Source organism: Ambystoma mexicanum, chromosome 6p, assembly GCF_040938575.1.
Source record: "Ambystoma mexicanum isolate Mex_15411 chromosome 6p, UKY_AmexF1_1, whole genome shotgun sequence".
NCBI classification, from domain to species: Eukaryota; Metazoa; Chordata; class Amphibia; order Caudata; family Ambystomatidae; genus Ambystoma; species Ambystoma mexicanum.
In genome coordinates, this window is record NC_090935.1 from 741582833 (window position 1) to 741603135 (window position 20303).

General features: G+C 44.9%; 1 protein-coding gene across 2 annotated transcripts in view; it reads left to right on the forward strand.

Moving 5' to 3' along the window:
- The window catches only part of ADGRV1 (adhesion G protein-coupled receptor V1), a 2479945-nt gene that overhangs the window by 519371 nt on the left and 1940271 nt on the right, over nt 1–20303 (forward strand). For both annotated transcript variants that reach the window (XM_069627623.1, XM_069627624.1), the window contains exon 16: nt 14449–14572. In XM_069627623.1, the coding sequence (XP_069483724.1) occupies nt 14449–14572 (124 nt within the window). The remainder of the gene's footprint in view (nt 1–14448; nt 14573–20303) is intronic.

Here is a 20303-nt window from a genome sequence, read left to right on the forward strand (position 1 = left end):
AAGCCACCAGGTGTGTCCACTGGGCATGGCTTGTGACCATGAGGGTGAATCTTTTTGCCAAGCCCCAGGCACCCCTAAACCACCCAATGTTTGACCACATTGCCAAGGACATAGCCTTTGATCGTGCCCCGGACACCCTCAAGTCACCCACATTGGCCACTTGGTATGGTGTGCAGCAGTGCCTAGTCCAGAAGTGGCCATTGGGATGTGTATGAGGTATGGAGTGGCCACTTTGCATGGGCCATGTATTTCGATCATGCCCAGGAACCCCATCCATCACACAAGGTTGTCATTGGGAATAGACTGATGCCATGGTCATTGGGCAAGGAGCATGGAGCATTGCCTTTACCTCCTAGATGCCCGATGTGCCCACTAGCCATGACATACAGCCCCGCTCAGTAAACACTTCCCCTGGGACTTCCCTCTGGAACTCCGTAGCTACTAGCTGTGGGCACTGTGCATGGCACATGGGCATGGACAGTGACTGCCTCGGTACACACAAGTCACCTCCAAGCTACCACTTTGGCCACTGTGCCCAATTTAAAACTACCCATAGTGGATGGGTGGCACAAGGCACCCACCCACTCTGGCTAATGGGCATGGTCTATGGGCATGCCCACTCGTAACTTCTCTTATGGTATATTGTTTACCCATGTCCCAGGCACCCCTAAACCGCCTGACATGTACACTGGGTTCCGTTAAAATGTTAAAGAATCGCAAAGCTTACTGGATTTCCTTAACAAACTCTTTAAGAAATGGCTCGAATGAGAGAGAGGAGTGGACCAGTTTAGTGGAACAACTATTTTTGGGTTTGAATCCATAGGTCCTTAAAGCGAGGTAGCGCTATATGGGATGGATGGGGATGCAGATTTGACTCTTACACCAATAATAAGACTGACTCAGGAAGTTGGCAAATCTTTAGCTGTTTTTTCTAAAACAGGGAGTACAACGGACATCAACGGACATTTTCTCAAGTCTCTGAACGATTTACATGAAAAAACACAGTTCTATAGAAAAAACTTGTCATCATTGACCTCATATTACGTGGCAAAATAAGTAAACCCAAGTGAGATTGTGGTTGGTGTATGGGGAACATTGAGGTATACTTTCTATGGGGGATAGGATTGTGATTGGGTTTCTAAGGTCAGGTGGACAGCTATGCCCACCCCTAGTGCAAGTCATCTTCAGTGTCATAAAATACACAACGTTTCATTGGGTCTCAAACTATAGAGCTCTTCGCTATGTGGCCCTCTATGATTTGTTGGCACGTTTGTACCCTTCGCAGTACGCAAGCTGGTACCCCAGGTGCTGGAGGTTTTATCTTAGACATACCTCCCCACCCAATTAGCCCAACATCCATCATCACTCCTGCTGTCTGCCATTTGAATTGTATTTGAACTCAGCCTTGCAAAGTATCACTAAACCTGAGAATAGAAGAGAGTGTGAGCATGGTCTTATCTTCAAGTCTCGGTGTAGCTTGCCCAAAATCTATTTTCATCTCGACCATGTGACAGGAGACCGTGTTTGAGCTCTTTCTTTTGTATTTAGCACTATTAAATGAATACAACCTGGTGCTTCTAGCGTTTTTCTGTTACACCTCAACAGGAGCTCGCCTCACTTCTCACGTTCATTGTATCTTCTAAAATAGATAATCAGTTTCTTGGCTGCCCCAACCCTTGACACCGGGCTAGACAAGCTTTCTGGAATCTTCCCTCATCGTCAGCTGGTTTCTTCTACTAGGCCACACTTTCAGCCCTTCCGTTTATGGCGTCCTAGTTTGCTTAAAACACGACGTGGAACATCCAGGTTCTATACGTATATATATTTCTGAGGCTTGTGGAATCTGCTTAGATCACATGCTGTGCATAGGCCGACATCTAGTGGAAGCTGCAGAGTATTACAGTTTGTTTTTTGAAACTCGAAAATGGGTGTCGACACAGGGCGTGCCAGTAATACTATCCCTAGTGTGACGTCCACTGTACCTAAGATCCCTCACGCGTCTAGGATCCTCAGATTGTTTTTTTCCGCCATACTGGTCGGAAGCATCTTGCGGAGTCCCCTGGCCTTAGCCATACTTTTGCTAAAATTTTAAAATAATAATCTATTGACATCCTTCCCCACCCCAACGTTGAACTTCGACACTCGACGCCGGCTGGAGAAGAAATCGACTGTCGGCTGCTGCACGACGGATTTGGGCCTCGGAAGGCCGCTGGCTTCGGCCCGGGCCTGGTAGGACGCTGGCCTCGGCCCTGCAAGTAGGGAGAGTGGGGGGTGGTACATACTCTACACTCTTGGTATATAGGTACACCTTATACATTTCCTACACTTAACAGCCCGCTGCCTCAAGGTGCGTATGGAGGGTACCCCTTTTCAATTCTGCCCCAAGTGCAACCGCAAATACCCTTGGGTCAACAGGCACACCACGTGCAATCTCTGCTTGCTGAGGGACCACCCCGAAGCGAACTGCAGAGCGTGTAGTAGGTTTAAACCTAAGGCGTTCGACGAAGCGTTGGGCCCACCACGCCAGGCAGGCGGCCATGGCAGCGCAGGGCGCCTTCAGCGATGGCAGCGACGCCGTACTTTCGGACGGCGAGGGCATTACGGCGTCGAAAGACAGCCGAGCACATGTCCCCGACCTCGGAAGGTCGTCCGGCAGGGCGGCTATGGGGAAGACCCCCGGCGATGCTAGCGCTTTACATACTACACACACTAAACACACTAAGTCCAACCGAGACAGAAAGAGGCACATACAGAACAGTCCGATTCGGTGTCCTCTGGGCGCTCTCGATCAAGATCGCCGCATGACTCCAGGCAATCATCCACTCTTGCCAAGAGTGCCTCGCTCCCTAGGCTAACAGAAGTTCGATCGTCGGAAGACGAAGATGACTTCCACCCCCAGGCCGCGCTCCAGGAGGCGGAGCCCGCAATTAAAGCCAGCGAGGCCCCACGCTCGAAGGACAGGGACACCTCTCCCGATCCTCGACACCAGGTGTCGAAAAACTCTGGAGCCACTAAGGGACAGGGAAAACATTTTTCTACGCACGGGGAGGGGGGGAAACAGCAGAATAAACTACCGGTACATTCTTCCACACCTGTGAAACACTCCACCCCCCCTAAACAGACAGACAAGCCCAGGTCCACAACCAGCAAAGCTACTCAAGATAAATCCCATAGACTTGCTGAGAGAGTCATTCCCAGTTCCAAAAAATGGTCCAGTGAAGACATAGATAGGGTCATGTCAAGAATGTCTTCTTTGGCTGATTTTTATGATAAAAATCCAGAACATTTCCTCTCGTATGATCCACAAGGGGCCACACCGTCAGACTGATCCTATCCCCCCGAGTAAGAAGGCCCGGTTTGAAACCCCGATGAGGTCTGAACCCTTCGGGGTACAACCTTACGCAACACCATACTCACGGTATCAAGGAGAGGCTTCCTTTTGTGGAGACCAAGAATTTGGTATGATAGAAGAGCAAACCGGGACGGGCTACTATGGGGATGATGAGGACCAGGAAGAAGAAGAGGATGACCTGGAAACATACAGAGTAGATTCCCCGGTAGAGAACGAAGCCCCGGTTACCAACTCCCCGGTCGATAACCAGCCCCTCCTAAATGAGGTTCTCGCTCGTGCAGCAGAACATTTCCACATTGACACCCACGGTGTACAGGAGGAAAGGGACTTCGCAGAAGATTTAGTGGGAGAAAGGAGGCCGGTTGCCCAGACTATCCCTATCCTTAAATCCATTCAGCGGAGAATAGATCCGTCCCTGGTGAACCCAAACCTCACCAGAGCAGTCAATCCCAGGGTTGAAAAACTTTTCGGGTAGCTCAGTCTGACCCTCTCTATATATGAGGACATCTGAAGCCAGACTCCCTAGTTGTTACCAACACTCGTAAGAGGGCTGGAACACCCTTGTCTTCGTCAGAAGCTCCTCCCGACAAGGAGAGCAAAAAACTATACGGTTTCGGCAGGAAGGTAGCCTCAACGTCTGCCTATCAAGCAAGGATTGCTAACTCCACCACCCTGTTGGCCAGCTACAACTGCCATCAGTGGGAAGAAGTCGCGGCTCTCATAGCCTCTGCTCAGGAACCGTTAAAGGGCCAATTAGCTCGGATTTCCGCAGAGGGTAGAGCCGTGTCTGGTTGCATTTTGAAAGCAACCTTCGACGCCGCGGATAACGCAGGCAGATTGATAGCAGAAGGTACTGTTATCAAGAGACATGCGTGGTTACGGCAGTCTGGTTTTAAGGCAGAAACTCAGGCATCATTGTTAGACAAACCGCTGGAAGCCGATCTGTTGTTTGGTAAGGCGGTCGAAGACGCACTGAAAAATGCCAAGGACGAATACGAGACACTGAAATCCCTTGGCCAGTTAACCAATAAACCCCCTAACCAGAGAGGGAATAGTAATTTTCATCGCCCACACGGCCAAAATTCCCAGAGAGGATCTAACTATTCCCAGGGGCAGGGTACACAGTGGAACAACAACCAACAGTCTACAAAGGGTTACGGCAGAGGTAATAGGAGAGGTCGTGGTAAAGGCAGAGGCAGCCCCAGCAAGGGAGGCGGCACGCCTCCACCAAAGCAGTGACGCTCAGTTCAGGGTCCCTTCTCACGCAACCCCAGTAGGGGGACGCATTTCAAACTTCACCCAGGCTTGGGAAGGGATCACATCAGACAGATGGGTGCTGTCAACAGTATCCACGGGATATTGTATAGAGCTACTGCAGGGTCCCCGGAACCATCCTCCACGACAAAGAGTACACTCCTTAGAACATCAGAAGATTCTCCTCGAGGAGATCGCCATTCTTCTACAAAAGAACGCGATAGAACTCGTCCCGGGACACCAGGTAAACAAGGGTATTTATTCAACTTACTTCCTTGTGCCAAAGAAAGACTTGACAATGCGCCCAGTATTGGACTTACGGCCTGCCAACAAGTATGTCAAGCCCCAAAAATTTCGTATGACCACGCTACAAGAGGTAATCCCCCTCCTAAAAAAGGGGGATTACATGGCAACCTTGGATATGAAAGATGCTTATTTTCATATTTCCATGTTACCAGCGCACGGAAAGTACTTGCGCTTCAAGGTGGACAGTCGCCACTACCAATTCAAGGTACTGCCCTTCGGGATAGCTTCAGCACCAAGGGTATTCACCAAGGTACTGGCGGTGGCGGCTGCACACCTTCGCAGGGAGGCAATCCCATTGTACCCTTATCTGGACGACTGGCTCATAACGGGGGAAACCCCAGGAATTTGCAGGACAAACATTCAAAGGACTATCAACCTCCTCCACGAATTAGGCTTCTCAATCAACGAGAAGAAGTCAAGCCTGGTGCCAAGCACCTCAAAACAATTCCTAGGAGCAATCTTGGATATCCAGGAGGGGTTGACCTTTCCTTCAGAAGAAAGAATTCGGAATATACTACGGCAAATTCCGCATTATCAGTCCGGTCAACAAATAACGGTACGCAAAGCAATGCGTTTACTGGGCATGATGGCGTCATGTATTTACCTGGTCCCCCACGCGCGCCTGCGCATGCGTCCCATGCAGGAATGGTTGGCGAAACAGTGGTCTCAGGCAAGTGGTCAGTGGGACGATCTAGTGGTCGTTTCGCCAACACTGGTACAAAGCCTTCACTGGTGGACAAGAGAGAATCTCGCAAAGGGGAAACCCTTTTACGATCCCGAAGTACAGGCAGTAGTCACTACAGATGCATGTCTGACGGGGTGGGGAGCTCACCATCTCCACCAATTAGCTCAGGGTCTCTGGTCTCACTCAGTGGCCAAGAACCACATCAACCTGCTAGAGCTTCTGGCAGTATTCAGAGCGCTTCAGGCTTTCGAGCCCCATCTACTAAACCTGTCAGTGCAAATCCGGACAGACAGCACTACAGCCATGTTCTACCTGAACAAGCAAGGAGGGACTCGCTCGCCAAATCTGTCCAAGCTTGCCCAGAAAAACTGGATATGGGCACTCAGACGGAACATCTTCCTGTCATCACAACATGTTCCAGGGGATCTCATTTCCCTAGCGGATGCTCTGAGCAGAGACTCCCTCCCAGAGGAACACGAATGGGTTCTTCACAGAGAGTTCGTAGAAGATCTCTTCTCTCAGTGGGGTTTCCCCACTATAGACTTATTCGCCACAAGCGAAAACAGACAATGCCCAGGATTTGCATCCAGGTTCCCCCAACCAGACTCCCAGGGGAACGCCCTGTGGATGAACTTGTCAGGGATGTTTGCGTACGCTTTTCCACCAACTCCTCTCATCAGGAAAGTGGTGAACAAGATGAACAGGGAATCGATGACGCTCGTCCTAGTGCTCCCATGTGGGAAAGACAACCGTGGTTCCCACACCTAAGCAGGATGGCGGTGTGCGAGCCCATCAAACTTCCAGCCTGGTACAACCTACTGTCCCAGCACCAAGGTCAAACAATGCACCAGCAACCCAACTCAATGAACCAGGCAGCATGGCTCCTGAGGTCATAGAGTTTGGACACCTCAATTTGCCACAGAGGTGTATGGACATCCTAAAGGAATCTAGGAAACCAAACACAAGGCACAGTTACTTTGACAAGTGGAAGAGGTTTGTTATCTGGTGCCAGAGTAGACAAATCAACCCAGTTGATTGCACTCCTTCCACTATTGTTACATACATGCTCCACCTGCTAGATGCAGGATTGGTTTTTAACTCACTGAAAGTACACCTGGCAGCCCTCTCGGCTTACACCACTTCCCATAGCAAGGTGTTGTGGTGGAAAGTACCAGTAGTTAAAGCCTTCATGGAAGGAGTAAAGAGACTTCACCCTCCTATTTCAAACCCACCGCCAGGGTGGGACCTTAATGTGGTGCTAGCCAAGCTCATGGGCCCCCCTTTCGAACCCATGCATAAAAGCAGTCTCAAACACCTGACTTATAAAACGGTCTTCTTAGTAGCTATTACTTCTATAAGAAGGGTCAGTGAAATTCAGGCTCTGTCAGTACAGGATCCCTTCTTTACTATCCATAAAGACAAACTGGTTTTACGCACACACCCTAGGTTCTCACCTACATTTATATCAAAATTCCATGTAAACCAGTCCATCGAGCTTCCGGCTTTCTTCCAGAACCCGCAAAGCTCGGCTGAGGTGAAACTACACACCCTAGATGTGCGTAGGGCGGTCCTCTACTATGTAAATAAAACAAGACCGCTAAGGAAAACAGATCAACTGTTTGTCTCTGTAGCTACCGGCAGAGAGGGGGATCGCGTCTCTAAAGGTGCCATCTCGAAGTGGATTATTAACTGTATCCAGCTGTGTTACTCACTCTCTAAAAAGACTCTGTCTTTTACGCCAAGGGCCCACTCTACTAGAGGCATTGGGGCCACTCTGGCTTTCATTGCAAATGTTCCCCTTGACACCATTTGCAAAGCAGCTACTTGGAGCTCTATTCACACTTTTACTCAGCATTACTGCATTGCCACCCATTCCAAGGCAGATACACAAGTGGGACAGGCGGTTCTAAGACACTTATTTGCTCATGACCTTTCTCACATCCCACCTCCTTCTTTTGGTACTGCTCGCTAATCTATGCACAGCATGTGATCTAAGCAGATTCCACAAGCCTCAGAAGGGATACATTACTCACCGTAATCGTATTTCTGATGCTTGTATCTGCTTAGATTCACATGCGACCCACCCTTCCTCCCCTCCGAGAGAAGGTGCATGATTGCTTGTAGTCTTACCTTTCTGTCTATCTGCTTGGATTATCTGTACTCACGCTACTCCTCATGCTACCTCATGTCAGAAAAAATACAATCTGAGGATCCTAGACGCGTGAGGGATCTTGGGTACAGTGGACGTCACACTAGGGATAGTATTACTGGCACGCCCTGTGTCGACGCCCATTTTCGAGTTTCGAAAAACAAACTGTAATACTCTGCAGCTTCCACTAGATGTCGGCCTATGCACAGCATGTGAATCTAAGCAGATACAAGAATCAGAAATACGATTACAGTGAGTAATGTATCCCATATATATATATTAGTGGCACAGCCTGCAGTCTATTTACTACATATAGTCAGCCTTCATGATTACTTAGTCTACTTGCATTTCAGCATCTTTTTTCGAGGATTCTTTGCGGTACAGGGACCATTATTGGCATCGTGCATGTGCAATTTCCGGCTTTCAACATATAGAAAGAATGGGGGCGGAACTTCCGGTAGAGGCATTTGGCTCCTCCTCTACAGGTTCCACACTCATTGGCAATATATTGCCAAGAATTTGTACCACTTGTGCAGAACTATGTATTTTCACAAATGTTAAAATTCAGTGACCAATGTAGACTTTGGGTCCATTTTGAGTAAAAGTGGCCATTGTCCAATCTGTTCTTTATGCTTGTATTTTGTACTTGAAATATGATGCACATATTACGGTGTTGCAGCGCCTTTAGCACCTACCTGGATCAGGTCCATGCACCCTTGATAACACCTGACTCGTTGAGATAATTGCACATTTAAAAACATTGCCCCAGTAAGTTGATTATATATGGGTTTTGGAGCAATGTCTGCCCATCCTAGTAACACAGAATGTTTTAGCATCCCTTTCAGGTTGGCCTGCGCTGACTCTTTCTATGGTGCCCGAGTCAAGCATCTATAACATGGCACTCATATTTACGCATGCATAGTATCTGAAGGACCGTACACACACAGCATTGTCGTTTCATGCTTCTATTCGTAGATCATCCTCAAATTAATTACACTGATGTTTCAGTGTGTTTATCTTCGTGTCACACGAGGAGTTAGTGACTTGACACATGGGTGTTATTTGTATTTGGCCACATAGTGAGAGTGGCCTTTTTGGGGTGCACTACATTTCATTAAACTTGTGTTAGTGTCACAGGGTACACGCTGGGAGATTGATTTTGGGTTCCCCACGTTCATCTACAACTTTATTGTCATGTTTATTTGGTCATTTCACTATTCTGTCTGCTTTCAGTCCCTCTTTAGGACTCCTCCTCTTGACCTTGTTTTTTCTCTGTTAAATCACATATTGGTCTTGGATACGGTCACTAACCAGTGTTTGGGTGTTTAGAACCTTTTTTCACTCCATGGTGTTGCCATTATACATCAAATTAGCTCACACATTCAATTTGTATATTCAACACGCCTACACCGACAACATTAGTGACAGTATTATTGACAATATTCATTTTACTTTGTAGAATTCTGAATTTACATTGTGTTTCCCTGATGAAGACGTAGGTTGGCTCGTTCTGTGGCAACTCTTCATCTTGACTTTGTTGGGGAAGTTAATAAAGGTCCCTCGGGTAAAAATAAGTTTGAATTATGCGTGCCATATTGGGTACTGGGGTGACAGCAATGTTGCAAATTGGCACCAATATAGTGTGAATGGGATAAATGTTACTTTTTGGGCTATCTGTGTAGGAGGATACATTTTTAGATGTGCACACGTGCAGCAATATAATAACTTTGTTGATATAATATAAATGCATAGAGTGTCACTCAGCCCTAATGAGAAGCAAAAAGGTAAACATGCGCATGCGAGATAGAAGGTTGTGAATGGAGATTTTGATGCGGGGACACAGTCGTCTGTAACACACCCATGCATGAACATACATACACAGGAGGTTTTTGGGATAGTTAGAAGATATCGGGGATATTATGTATAAATAATTCTGTGTGCCATGTGTCCCCTCATTGTGTGGAGTTTGTGTGAATCACCAAAGCTTGGATCTGCTGCAGGTGACACTTTGAATGGCCAGGACACTGGTTTTTACAAGATTGAAGGCTGAGAGGGAGAGTCACGGTCAGTTTGACCCAGCCTGTTTTATGGCCTGCTCATATTGTGGAAGAGAGATGTAATCTCTGTAAGTACGTGGGAGCCTTTCATTGAATGGCGAAGAGATTTTAGCCACCTGTTAGGGCTGGGCTTAAGGGCCGGACAACTAACCTGATGCAAGGGTTTCTTGCGGGGAAGGTGCACCAATAGATCATGGATTTTCAATTGAGTTGTCAGGGTGTGGATTGAAACCAGGTAGGCTGGAATGGTGAGTCGCATAGTTTAGAATGAAGGGCGGACACCAACAAGTTTGGGCAATAAAACCAGCAACAATAGATGTTCGTTTCTTCCTTTCCTCTTCACATCAATGGAATTGCAATAGAATTTCTATAGAATGGCCGTGTGCATCACAAGAAGGGTTAAAGGTTTCCAACCTGATGGAACATTTGATAATTGAAACTGTAAGTTGTGTAAACTGTGTAACTAGGAGATGGGGCTGTGACCAAATATGGAAGGACCCCAGAGATGGGTGGTGTAGTGTAAATATGAAACATGCAATTATAAGTTTAGAGAGGATGCTGCTTAAATGAATGTATCCATTGAGAAGTGTGGGTACTGAAGGGAATATGGTTACATTGTATAGGTTTAACCAATCATGTGTGGGGGTTGACTTTGTAAAAAAACATGTGGAAGTGTTTTAACTGTTGCAAATTGTACAAAATGCATGCTCTTTGTGTGGTTCATAGAGAATCTGATTAGTTTGACTCTTTGATGTCATCTAGCCCATCCTGGCCGTTTATACAATACACTTGGTTTACAAACAAACTGCACTTACTCTTGAAGTGGTAGGCCTACTTTGGTTTACTGTGATCAAAGGCCCACTCCTACAACTTCAATCAAGAGCTGCCTGAATTGGCCATTTTTCAAGCATCAGTGAGGGGTGATTTTCTAGTTTGAGCACCTCCATCACATCGAAACATGTGTTGGCTTTTTCAATGATGTTCAGACTTCTCTGATGGCATTCTCAGTCATGGTTCCTTTTGGCAATTTTTCATAATCATGTCAAGCACTAGGTATGAGTGGTCGGGTGAGGGAATGACATCGAGAGCAAAAAGTGTTCTGTCACATTGTACTGTGTCCCATTTTCAACCATGTGAATTTTGATGAAACACGTTTCTGCCTTAACCTCAACAGAAAATATAAATACATATTTCATGATTCCAAGCCTTAATTCTTTTGAACTTGCGTCAACATTGTTGGTGCCCTTCTGGAACGTAAAAATCAAAAAAGCTACGTGAATTAGCAGTAATTCACTTCAATGGCTGGTCTTTTGTTTTTGTACATGTATATGGGCATAGCATGCGGCATGTGGCCATGTCCAGGCCTTTATTCATGGATCAAGCTCACGCACGCCACCCAAATTGGCAGATGAGCATGGTCTGAAGCCATGTTCTGCTGCCCTTTTGCATGGGGTTTGGCCCCAAGTCAAACAATATGGCTACTGGCCAATGCACACTCAACCTGGAGCATGATACTGGTCTTGTCCTTTGGCATACCGGGGGCACCCTCAAAGTAATGGCTTGGCCCAGATATCATTGCCTGTGACCATAACCAGTGACACTCTGATTGGGGCATGGCTGAATGCCCAAGTTGTCATGGTGGGTCCAAGTATTACCTAGAGCCCTGAAAGCGTGGTCAGTCAACCTATATTTTCCAGCAGCATAACCTTGGCAAACTACCACTAACCGTGTGGAACTGGTCATCCATCTGAAGTCATACTTGCACATGACCAGCAGTCATGCCCATGGGCCTATTTGCCTGTGACCCAACCTTTTTCCAGACCTTGAAATCCCCATACCCATGGCTGGTCTGTGGGCTACCACCATCGCTGCAGCCCTGGTGCATGGGTTTGAGGTGGATCTCTTGTTTCAGCTGGGGTCAAACAGGGTAAGGGACCTGACTTACACCTGTGGACCCACTAGACCCATTTTCTTGAAATTTCTTAAAACATGCACTGATCTTTCCAATTGTCAGTAGGAACCTTGTGAGACTACAGTGTTATCCCTCTTAAAATATTCAGCTGTGCTGGTCGACTTGACCCTAGCATAAAATCCACAGGCCACAACAGCAGCCATTCAGAATATTTTCCTTTGTTCCAAACCCATGATAATGGATGTTTATTATTACCCCTGGCTAAAATCATATTGGATGATTTTAATTTTCTTTTGCTCTTTTGGATGACTCACCATGAGTCAGTGAATGTAAATTTACAAATCACGGTCCACAAAACATGCTTGTAGTCTCCAAATGGGTCTCCAGTTATGAAATATACAGTAATGGATTGTAGCCACTTTTGGGTGATTTGGGTGATAAGAGTATGCATTCAGGGCAGGGGACCAGCTTCTAGCAAAAGTTTGATATGGATCCCAAATGCATGGGTCGGTGGATAAAACTCTTCAGGATACAAAACTGATACAACTGATAAGAGACAGTTTCAAACTTCTGTCATTTATTAAAATATATTTCCATTTAAATGTATAATTACTGTAAAATCATTAGAAAGTAGATAATTCAATATAGTTCTTGCAATTTTTCTAATTGTCTGTAGTAAACAGGGCTTTAAGTGGGGTAAGAAATCGAGGGGGCGGCCCTCATTTGGGGGCGTGGCTTGTGGGAGGGACATGGCCTAAAAAGTACCCAAATCGTAAGGTATGCACACAAATATATATAAATGTTATATATTTGTATGCATACCTTACTATGGTTTGTGTACTATACAAGCCAGCTTTTCTAAACATAGAAATATGTAACATATTTCTAGAAAAGATGGCTTGCAAAGTACACAAACCATAGTAAGGTACGCACACAGTTATATAACATATATATATATTTGTGTGCATAACTTACGGTTTGCCTAGTTTTCAGGCCATCTTTTTAAACATTTCGGGTTTATAAAAGATGGCTTTGAAAGTACACAATTCAAGTAATCTTTTATAAAGCTTTGACTACAGACAAAATTGTCAGTCGGCAAAGCTTTATAAAAGATGGCTTGAATTGTGTACTTTTCAAACCATCTTTTATAAACCTTGAAAAATGTCAAGGAATCCCCAGGTTCGTCTGCCACCTGGGGAAACAAAGGGACAGTAACTGCCTCAGGTGACCCCTCGAGCGAGGGGTCACCAGAGGCAGTTACTATGACTGACGGAAGTGGCAGCCAGGCACAGCATTGCTGTGGTTAGCTGCCACTTCTGTCAGCTAGCCTGACTTCATGGCAGGCGCATCTCCCAGGATAATGCATCCCGCCAATGTTGCGGTGGGACTGGGGGCCCCCGGCAGTGCCCCGACTCAGCCCCACTTTTTGGAGACTGCCCAGCCCCGGCAGGCCCCGGCCCACTTAAAGCACTGGTAGTAAAACTATTTGCAAACGAAAACAGTCCAGTTCAGGTTGTTAAATTTACTAACCATTTGTCTCATATAACACCTAACTGTATTAGGCGAGTAATTGTTGTGGTTGAGGAACATTTCCAATAACAACAAACCACCACCTTGACTGAGTTTTGGTATATGGCAAACCGCATAAATGTGCCAAGGTCGGCAAACAATACATCTTTCAGCAAGGGCAGTTCTTGAGCAAATAGATTAGCCCGAGTAAGGCAAGTGCTGTAATACATACACAGACCAAGTATAGGCAGCAGTAGCATAGTCTCTAATGTCCGGAAAAGAGCGTATACTGGAGTGCTTGCAAGTGAATTCCTAACCTGCGGAAAAAAGCTGTCAATTCTTTTCATGCCCCTAAAACATAAAAATGGGCCCCATTACTAGTTGGGCGGTGTGGGTTAAATGCATGGGTATTACATATACTGCCAAATTACTGCACTGCCCAACTATGAGGTGGGCGAAGAGTTGGAGAATTCACCCCCAGCTAGCTGGAGATAATTCTGCTGACCGTCTGCCCATTTCTGTCAGAATTACTGTGGAGTGGCGTAGTTACAGCTGCAGTAATTCCGCCAAAAAGGCCCATTGACTCCTATTGACTAAAAAAAGCAGAATTTACACTGCCACCACCACCACCACTTGTAATCCAGCGGTAATACCGCCAGACCAAGTGGCGATAACGGTAATACAGTTTCATGGTATCTGGGTGGATTTACACCCAAGATACCACCAAACTCGTTGTCCTGGACACAGATTCCCACCTTAAATGTAGAATTCCACTCTGAGTTTTCTGGTGTATGGCATTGGCCGCCTCAACCTCTGTACAGCCCCTCTTTTGTCTTCAACAACCTACGTTTTCCTTAACCGGTTTCCTAGTGGTGATCGCATTTTCATGTGTTGTCTAGCATATGATCGTGCAACATGTTTGCCTTTCTTCATTTAACACTCTTTCGACGTTTTTCAAATGTACCCAGTAAGCATGTTTTTTCTTTTGTTTGAAACAGGTATTGAACCGAAGGACGGCACACAAATGTAAACAGTTATTGCAAAAGTTATTGAAAAAAGACAAATATGCACCGCCAAGTCTCTCCATTTTCCTGTTGTACATGATCTGTATTTTGTAATTTTCCTTGCAGCTTCTTAGGCTGTGCTGTTAAATAGAATCCGGATGTAGATATTGTTCTTTAATAAATGTGGCACAAAACTTAAAACAGTATTTTTCCATTGCAGATACCCGAAGACCTGGAAATATTCACGGTCATCCTGTATAATGCTACAGGTGGCGCTAAACTGGGAAGTGTTACACAAGCCAGGCTGCTCATACGAAAAAATGATGATCCCATTTATTTCGCAGGTCGGTTCTATTTGCTTTTAATGTGTTAGTTTAGGGAAGGGCTTTACAATAAATCTATCTGAATGCATGGCTACCACTTTTTAGAGTATGTCCTTCGGTGTCTTATTTATTACTCATTCAAGCACACACATTTTGAAAGCTTGATTATCCACTGCCCAAGTACACTTATACTAGGTTTAGATGTGTATACATTTGTGCTATAAAATGGTGATTGTACCTCGGTTGGATGTATCAAAGATGGCCGCGATCCGAATTGTTGTTAATTTACAACAATATACTCACATGGCTGATTCTGATTATGCTTTCAGCTGTTTACATTTTTCTTTGCTAGTCATGTTGTTTAAGAAATAACTGTTTTGGCACTATACATGTAATAGGGACCCCCCAGCGCTATATTATAAGGATATTACATGGAACTGATGAATTCCATGCCATAAACATGCATAAGAGGCTTGTAACAGGATATGTTATTCTTTGTACGACCCATTTCAAGAAAAGAAAACTATTGCCCAGGTTATGTTGTAATTATCCTAAATAGCAAATTAGTGGAAAGGAATTTCATTGTATGATTTTCAGTGAACCAGGAAAAATTATAATGAAGGTTCCCTGCTTTCCGTTTTTACTGATGTGTACACATAAATACAGGCAGAAATCAATCTGTTTTCTACTTGTATGTATTTATAAAAATTGGAAAAAAAAAGAAAAAGAGGTCTTCCTACTGTCAGTCATGACTTGCAGGTCCAATCATGTTTCAAGCTGGCAGCTTGGGGAGTGTAAAACAATTAAGTGGTATCCCATTTGAAGCTATTTGCATTTCTGCCAATTTCTGGTCCTAGGTCAGTAGCGGTCACGCGAGTAGCCATGCAGTTGGATTTGGTGTGCAATTCCTAGCTACTGTCCTTTAACCTATGCCTGGGGCAGGCGGGCGAACGGGTGTGTGTGTTATTTCTAAATATGCACAGTTTTTACTTGAATAAATGTGGATAAAAACAAGTGCAACTCGTATTAAAAAAATGGAAATGCAGAAAAAGTAACAACAATTAAATATGGATAAGCACAGATGGGAGCAGTGCAATAATAAATATCATAAAGCCAGGGAACTTAATTATAATTAGCTGCTTTGATATTATAACAAGCTGATTAAAAAGTTATTCTGAACGGCAAATCATGTTGATTATGTAACACCTGATATGAAACTTACACAATGCTTGCAACACGAAACCACTTAGAAAGACTAACAGCACAAGATCCTTTAGCAACACGATGACAAATATAGTGAATAGTTGCACATATTAAGAGCAAGAAGAAGAGCAACACATTCAGCCCATTTTCAACAAACAAATATTCCTGACAGGGCGCCTTTCCCAAACACCAGCATGGTTGGGAATGGCGGATGTGCAAATGTGCAAATGTGCACCTGTATCAGGAGACTCGAGAGCAGTGGCTTGCTGACAAGCTAAGGAGAGAGGAGTGCAAGGGTGTGGTTGGGGATGGGAGTAAGCATGTCAGAGGCGGGCGAGGGAGGCGGGAACAAAGTAAGTAGGCACAATTTAGCAGGCTAGGCAGGAGTCGCATGTTTGCCCTCCTATGAGACAGGAAGTTGAGTGGGGGAGACGTTGGGCACCACAGGTGCCCCTTGCATCAGACCAGTGGTTGGAGCGAGCCCACTCAAACGGTTGCCCTGCAATGTCAAAGCCGGACTCAGGAAAACTGGGCTTTTGCAGGAATGTCCTGCAGGAAAATCGCCTGGATCTAAACAATAACAGGAAGAAGTAAAAGAGGATAATCACATCATTTTGCACTATATTCTTTAAGAAAAGAGCAAGTAAGAGCAAGTAATGCTTGGCATGGAAATAGATCTAGGGTGAAATTATCATTACTTTTGATATGGATTTATTTGTGGTCATTGATAGTTTGGGACAGTCTAATATCGTAGATGAACACCTATGAAACTACTTGGTCAATCAGAGACATTTCTAACATACATAAACGTCTTCCTGCCCCGTCCAGAAATATCCTGAAAAAGTCTGATATTTTGTCAGATTATGTAAATTAAATACGGCACAATTTCCCTGTATGGACAGCGTCATACTTGTGAAGCAAAGGACTAGTGAGTATTAGTGGGGCTTTAACCGAGGGACGATTAGCAATTGTTAGACAGCTTCAAATGTCCTAAGGCATAGCTCATTTTAAGCGATGCATTTTCAATACATTATTAGTCACTTGCTGCCAATTTTGGTTCTGTTACCAGAAGCCCAGTGTAGTTCCCCAAGATATAAAAACATAAATAAACTGTTTCGATTCCGTAATACGATAGTTTCACTTAAACACTTAATTCATCACAAAGCATCATGTTTAGTTTGGAATATAATGAAACAGGGCAATAGCTTTTGTTTCTTCTTCTGTAAATTCCATACTTCTGGATTTTTCTGGCAGCTTATTTCCATCGGCAAGAATAAAAATCAGGTTTGCGGACTTACATTTCTCTGCTCAAATGTTCCCTCAAAACCACTATTTACATTTCGGACATGAAAATACCCAAACCATTCTGATTTCTGCTGGTGACATTGCTTTGAAGTTTATTGGCAATAACTGGTGTTAACATGAAATCATCAACCTCAGACCCCGCATTTGGCAAAAGGGCCTGCTTAAGGCCACATGTTTACAATTTTGCATGTGAATGGTCTAAAAACATCTGGTAAAAACAGTTATATCACAATTGCCATAGCGTTTGAACCAGCACACCATTAACAAGAGATTTTAGCAACAGAAAAAACGGTTTAAGAATAAATCTGACCACCCTCTGTCGCACAGTTGCAGAGGCATTTCTGTCGGTAACCCAAATGCTTTTCCTGCGGGAATCCTGCGGGAATCCTTTAGCTCTCTCACAAAATAGTGCAAGTGGTTTAGCTTTCTCAGCCAAAGCCATCTTGCTTAGATGGAAGTATCCATTTTCTGCCATTTGTCTTCATTCAGTGTACAAGCATACATAACATGACATTCTCTGACCATTCTTCATTTCAATTCTTCAGCAAAAGGAACAGTGGTTGGTCTGGCCTAGCTTGTCTCTAATGACTTTATTGGAATATTCCTTCTCTCAAAATATTAATACATTGAGTCATATTTCAAACAAATTGTATGATTCATTTTACATTTTCAAACGTCTAACTTTGATTTTATAGTAAATGCAGTCTTTAAACATCATATTTTCCGATTCCCCGCCTCCACCAAGTTATTATTCTGGAACATGTAGTGTTCAACCAAATCACATTCTACCCGGAAGCCAGTGACCAGGGTAACCCCTTTCAATCTGGGTTTTGCTGTAGTTACTTCATGAAAACAGCACTGACCGATATCTCCTAATTTCTCACCATTGCTCACCACGCAAAACTCTCATTGACTCCACACCTCTTCAATCTCTCAGCAGTGTTTACCATCCTTTGCTCCTTCTCACTGTATAAAGGATTCTACTCTTACCTGGATTGCCTCCTACTTGTTGGCAACTCATGGAACACAGGCATCTCCAAAGCCACCCCTTCCTAGTGGGAGTCTCCCAGGGTTCTGTTGTAGGCCTTCTACTCTTTACTCTCTATGCCTTCTCTCTTGGACATCTAATATGCTCCTCTGGTTTACCGTACACCTTTTTGCTAATGACACTCAGTGATTCTAGACTTTTCCCTCTTTTTGCCCTGAGCTCTCTTCGCAGATATCCAACTGTCTCACTGCCCTCCACTGTGAGATGGTACTTCAGTATCTTTCGCTCAACTCGTCTACGACGAAAGTCATTAACCTCCCTACCCCCAGTGCATCACCCCTTTGCCACAGCCCTCTTTAATTTCCTTGTGACCTCCTCAGACCTACCGCCAAAGCTTGAAACCCTTGAGTGCTCTTAGACAACAATCTCGAGATCCAGCGGTTAATCACATCAACTGAAACTGTCTAAATATGTCTTACTCAACAAAACTCGAATTTGCTGCAATCTTCGTTGATCTCATCACAGCGTTTGACTGTGTACCACGACAGCTGCTGTGGGAAGCTCTAGGCAGGAAAGGTGTACCTGGGAAGCTCATCGACAACATTCGTGCCGTACATACCTGTAACATAGCATCAGTGAGGTGGAGTCTGGGGGGGGGAACTAAGCAAGTCATTGCCGGTACAGAAGGGGGTACGGCAATGGTGTGTGTTGGCCCCCTTGCTATTCTGCCTGTATTTGGATGAAATTATTGGGGAACTTGTGAATGACTGTCTTCATCCCCCTAGGTTTGGGCAGGACAGGCTACCTGCGCTGTTCTTCGTGGACAGCATGGTTATCCTGTCAAACTCGCCTATGGGCCGTAAGAAAAATGTTTCTACCTTTATGAGGAAATGTTGGTGCCTTAAGTTGGTGATGAACAGTGATAACACTAAGGCTATGGTTTTTAGGCATGAGTTGGCCTTGAGTTTATGTTGACATCAAATATGAGGGAAAGACCTTGGAACAAGTTGCTACGTATCACTACCTGGGCATTCAGTTCTCTGAGAATATCGATTGGCTGAACCAGAATTACAAGGCTACCGTTTCATTGAACAAATACTGCGGGGGACTGCAGACATGTTTTAGTTCCCATGGTAAAGGAGCGATATCCCCTGCCCTAGAACTCTATAGAGCCCTGGCCCTGCCTGGGCACTATATGGAGTGGAGTTGTGCGGCCATCCAAGGGTTCCTTCTCTCAGTGTTATAGAGAATGATCTCGTAAGGGCTATTTTGATGCAGCCAAATGGGCCCCCAATAGCTGGCCTCCGGATGGACTGTAACTGGCCTGCAATTGCAGGAGTCCTGTCCATGACACCATTATAGTTTTGGGACAGAATCTGGACAAACAAGTATTTAGCACCCTACCGATTGGCTCTAACCATTTTTCTAACACTGGGTGGGGCACTCGCTTCCTTGGTTTAGGTTTGTACGTATAGAGCTCACCAAACTTCACCTGGCTATACTTTGGGAGAGTCTGCATAGTGTAAGAACAGCTTCACGATGCAGTAATAAACTGGATGAAACAGGACTGCATGGCTTTCAGTACAGGTCAATCGTATCTGTCTTACAAATGGTCACATGGATTAGAGGAATATCTTGATAATGTTAGCCCAGGGTATGCTCATTCACTATACATACAGTTGCATTCCAATAAGTAGCTTCCTTTACTGCCAAATGCAAGGAGAGTAATAGCACTGTGTGTGCAGCCTGTCGGACAGTCAACTACTCCATCATGCACTCTATGCTTTTCTGTGGTTAATACATTGATCTGAGATCTGTTACCCCTTTTTAAATTTAGGAATGTGAGGCTGCCGCAAGATGCCATGGAGCTCTGCTTCAAAGCCAAGGGCTCGGTTGCGGTGTTTGTTGCGTCTAAATTTCGACACCGAGCCTGGCTTAGAGGACCAAAGTAATAGGGATCCCTCTGTCCTGACCCTCCGAGGAGACACTACTCCCGGTTGCGTTGTTTGCTGCAACTACATTTCTATACCGAGCCTGGCTTAGAAGACCAAATTAATAGGGATCCCTCTGTGCTGACCCTCCGAGGAGACACTACTGTAGCTTCCTGTCTCGTTCCCTGAGGAGAAACCATAATACCCTTTGTACAGCCTTTTTAAATGTTATTTATGCTGAGGTCGACATATGTAAAGACATGCAGTATGTATTTTAAAAGCGATTGATGGGTTTTTTGATACTTCGTTGATTATTTATTATGGG